This window comes from Ostrinia nubilalis (assembly GCF_963855985.1).
Source record: "Ostrinia nubilalis chromosome W unlocalized genomic scaffold, ilOstNubi1.1 SUPER_W_unloc_1, whole genome shotgun sequence".
In the NCBI taxonomy this organism is placed as follows: domain Eukaryota; kingdom Metazoa; phylum Arthropoda; class Insecta; order Lepidoptera; family Crambidae; genus Ostrinia; species Ostrinia nubilalis.
The window spans coordinates 3,593,824-3,597,901 of NW_026973566.1; the positions used below are offsets into that span (position 1 = coordinate 3,593,824).

At 38.7% G+C, this 4,078-nt stretch overlaps 1 protein-coding gene across 1 annotated transcript; it reads left to right on the forward strand.

The window, feature by feature from the left end:
• Nucleotides 1-928: 928 nt before the first annotated feature.
• LOC135087334 (uncharacterized) lies at nt 929-2,958 on the forward strand. The gene is made up of 2 exons (XM_063982131.1): nt 929-1,086; nt 1,774-2,958. Exon 2 carries the CDS (start codon nt 1,885-1,887, stop codon nt 2,938-2,940), a length of 1,056 nt encoding a protein of 351 aa, XP_063838201.1. The 5' UTR covers nt 929-1,086; nt 1,774-1,884; the 3' UTR covers nt 2,941-2,958.
• Nucleotides 2,959-4,078: the final 1,120 nt, after the last annotated feature.

Below are 4,078 nucleotides of genomic sequence, written 5' to 3' on the forward strand. Positions count from 1 at the left end.
AATTCCAAAACAGAGAAACCGATGTAAATGGGTTTATCTAAAACAATTTTTTCCGGTTTCATTTGAATTGCAACTAATTTTTCCGAAAATATAGAAACACTATGAAAATTAGGTCGGGCAATTAGGGATTCGGCACTTAACTTTTTCTTTGTTTTATTGTTGCTATCGGTCCATTGGTTCACTAACTGAACGTTCACTCGGTTTTCACTATTTTCAAGGGTTTTACCAAATATACTATTATTAAGTAATTTAAAGAAATCCTGCTCGAATGTGGAGATGGCCTTTTGCCTAAGCTCTGTGTTAAGGTCAATATATTTCTTTAAAAAGGCTTTTTGTTGAAAAGTTATAACACGATGAATTTTCTTCAATATTAAACCATGTTTAATACAGTTTTTCAAGTGAACGTAATGTATAACATACTTATATTTATCATATAAATTAGGGATAAGCTTAGAAGTCTTGCCTCCAGGAGGAATGCATTTCTCTGAACAAAAGGGCAAATCATTATGCATACTGTGTAAGTGTTTAGGGTAAATTAAATCAACTTCTAAAATGTAGCCGTGATCGTCATCATCTTTTACTTTGGTAATTTCTAAATTGTCTATTTCGGCTTGATTTAAAAATCTGAAATCAGACAAAGGCAAAGGTTGACACATAGCAAACCCGTATAAGTTATTGCAATCTACATATACAATAAATACATCGTCTTTTCGTGGGTCATAGTCTGCCATATATTTGTTATTACTTTTAGCATGACGATGCGAACACATACATATGCCGCCTCTTATACCTTCTTGTATCATTCTTATAATTGCTAAGTCATCAATAAGCTCTAATTGTACACCTGTCTTTAAGAGCATCGCGTCGAAGGATAAACTAGGAGCAGTTACATAAAATACATAAATACACTTTCGGCGTGTGACTTTCGTACGAGGCGGACGTGTGCCGCTTGCTCCGTAAATTCTCTGCAATAGACTCAAGCAAAATCCGTGTATCTAACTAGGCAAAATCTCATCCATAAAGTTTAAAGTCGCATGCGCTGTGGTGCATCGATCCTAGCGACTCAGTTATATTGTGCAGTGACAGGCCTGGCTCACTCCGCGCGGTACATCCGATAATTACCTACAGCGAAGCGCCCCGCCGGCGGGTATTATATCAGTCGAGTGTCACGCGCGCGCCCGTCAGGACGCTGGCGTGCGTTGTAGTACCTAATTCTATGATCGAAGTATTATTTAAAAATGGACATAAAGAGAAAGAAATATTATTGTGCGGCGTTCGGGTGTTTAAATTCGAAAAGAAATCTACCGGATTTATCTTTTTTTTCGCTTCCCAAAGATGCTGAAAGGTATGTTGACCATGTAGGTAATCAATAATTCTTAGGATAGTATAGGAACCTAACCTACCATGACTATTGCTCAGAATGCGTTCGTTCGTTTCAGCCAAAATAAATGACGTCCACTGCTGGACAAAGGCCTCCCCAAGGTTTTCCATAATGAATGCGTACTTACCTACATACGTACCTCATTACAAATAAGTAGATTAATTATTTTTTTACTAGACACTACTAGACAGCAACCCTAACAGCGTAAGAAGAGTTCAGAGGCACGCGATAGAAAGAGACAAAACTTGTAGGTGAATAAAATTGTAGGTACGTAGTGCTGTGCGAGCTGAATTCCACTGTATCGCGTCGTAGCAAGACTCGCATTTATTTAAATCGTCTTGCGGAGTAATCCTTCTGTACCTGTACTATTACTTATTCTGTGGCAGTGACAGTGACAGTTCGCGGACACGCTCAGCGAGCGGGGTGCCCCCTCGCCTCACCGCATAGACCTGAGACCTCTCAACTATAATTGCTCTCTCTTTCTTACTACGTGCGCCCACAAAATGAAGACTTGCTCGGCGTGTAATTTAGACGTAAACAATGAGGACTACATTGAATGCTCGAAATGCGACGGAGTTTATCACCTCTTGTGTCTCAATGTGCAGCAAGGTCTTACTCCTGATGCGACCACGAAGTGGCTGTGCCCACTATGCATGAGTAAACAACCGAAAGTCGACAATTCTGCACATCCTGCACGCCCGTCTACACCTACGGCGCAGGCTGAGATATCGTTCAACGTCACTCGACGCAAAGCACCAGGCAAGTCGGAGTTAAGTGTTTCAACAAACAAAGATGACTACATACGACGGTCCGAGCTCAGAGAACTGCTGCGTGAAGAAATGCTAAACCTCATGAAGACAAATAATGCTGAACTAAGGTCCACCCTCAGCACATTTTCTGAGAGAATTACTAACCTCAATACGTCAATCGAGTTTATGAGTGATAAGTTTGACAAAATGACCGAGGGACTTCAGCAACAACAACAAGAAATAATCATTCTAAAGAAAGAAAACGCTTGTCTACGCACAGAAGTGAACAGTCTCAGCAGTAAATTACACCAATTGGACCAACTATCGCGCGCCTCGACCTTAGAAATACAATGTGTTCCCGACAAAAAAACTGAGAATGTTCTGCAAATTGTCAAACAGCTGGGGCGCACCGTTAACTGCACTATTAATGACCAAGACATACACTACTGCTCTCGGATAGCCAAGATTAACCCCAACAGCACTAGACCACGCTCAATTATTGCTAAACTCAGTTCACCTAGACTGCGTGACACCGTGTTGTCTGCGGTCTCACGATACAACAAGGAAAACCCGCAGAACAAGCTAAGCACAGCGGATTTTGGCTTCAACCCCGAGAATAAGACACCTGTTTTTGTTTTGGAAAGCCTGTCCTACGAGAATAAGCAACTTCATGCCGCTGCCAGGCAACGCGGCAAGGAGTTAAACTTCAAGTTTGTGTGGGTTCGTGCGGGAAGAATCTATATGAGAAAAAACGAAACAAGTGAAGCTATCTTTATCCGTAACGCCTCTGCACTTGATAAAATACAGTGACTCTTGCTAACTATTGTTTCTCGGTGGTTACTTATTTCTTGCCATTGTTGTCATAATACAATAAAGGAATTACATTTGAATGGTACAGTATATGTGTGCTGTAATTTACTGAGTGCTATCTTTGCTAAATACAGGCCTAAGGGATGCTGTCGTGTAATGTATTATGGCAACAATTTAACTATATTTTTTGCACAATACTCAATATTTGATGGTTCATTCGTATGTAAAATGTGTTATCTTGGTCGCATTGCATGTATTCATTATACGGATGTGCATATTTGTTTGGATATTTGCCATATTTGTCATATGAAAAAGGAATTATATTTATATGGTGTAGTATATTATGTGTGCTGTAATTTACTGAGTGCTATCTTTGCTAAATACAGGCCTAAGGGACGCTGTCGTGTAATGTATTCTGGTAACAATTTAACTATATTTTTTGCACAATACTCAATATTTGATAGTTCATTCGAATGTAAAATGTGTTATCTTAGTCGCATTGCATATACTCATTATACGGATGTGCATATTTGTTTGGATATTTGCCATATTTGTCATATGAAAAGGGAATTATATTTATATGGTGTAGTATATTATGTGTGCTGTAATTTACTGAGTGCTATCTTTGCTAAATACAGGCCTAAGGGACGCTGTCGTGTAATGTATTCTGGTAACAATTTAACTATATTTTTTGCACAATACTCAATATTTGATAGTTCATTCGAATGTAAAATGTGTTATCTTAGTCGCATTGCATATATTCATTATACGGATGTGCATATTTGTTTGGATATTTGCCATATTTGTCATATGAAAACGGAATTATATTTATATGGTGCAGTATTTTATGTGTGCTGTAATTTACAGAGTGCTATCTCTGCTAAATGCAGGCCTAAGGGATGTTGTTGTGTATTGTATTCTGGTATAAACTTAACTATATTTTTTGCACAATACTCAATATTTGTGAGTTCATTCGAATGTAAAATAAGTTATCTTACTCACATTACAGATATTAATATTGTATCCCACACTGTTTTGGTGCTACAGTTGGGCTCTTATTACAATTATTATTACTATGGAGCGAACGGGACGGCTGTAATTGTGATGGCCAGGTTGGTAACGACGGGCGTATACTTAA

Excerpts from the sequence above, each read along its gene's own strand:
- LOC135087334 (XM_063982131.1), top strand. The coding sequence starts at position 1,885 with ATGAAGACTTGCTCGGCGTGTAATTTAGACGTAAACAATGAGGACTAC.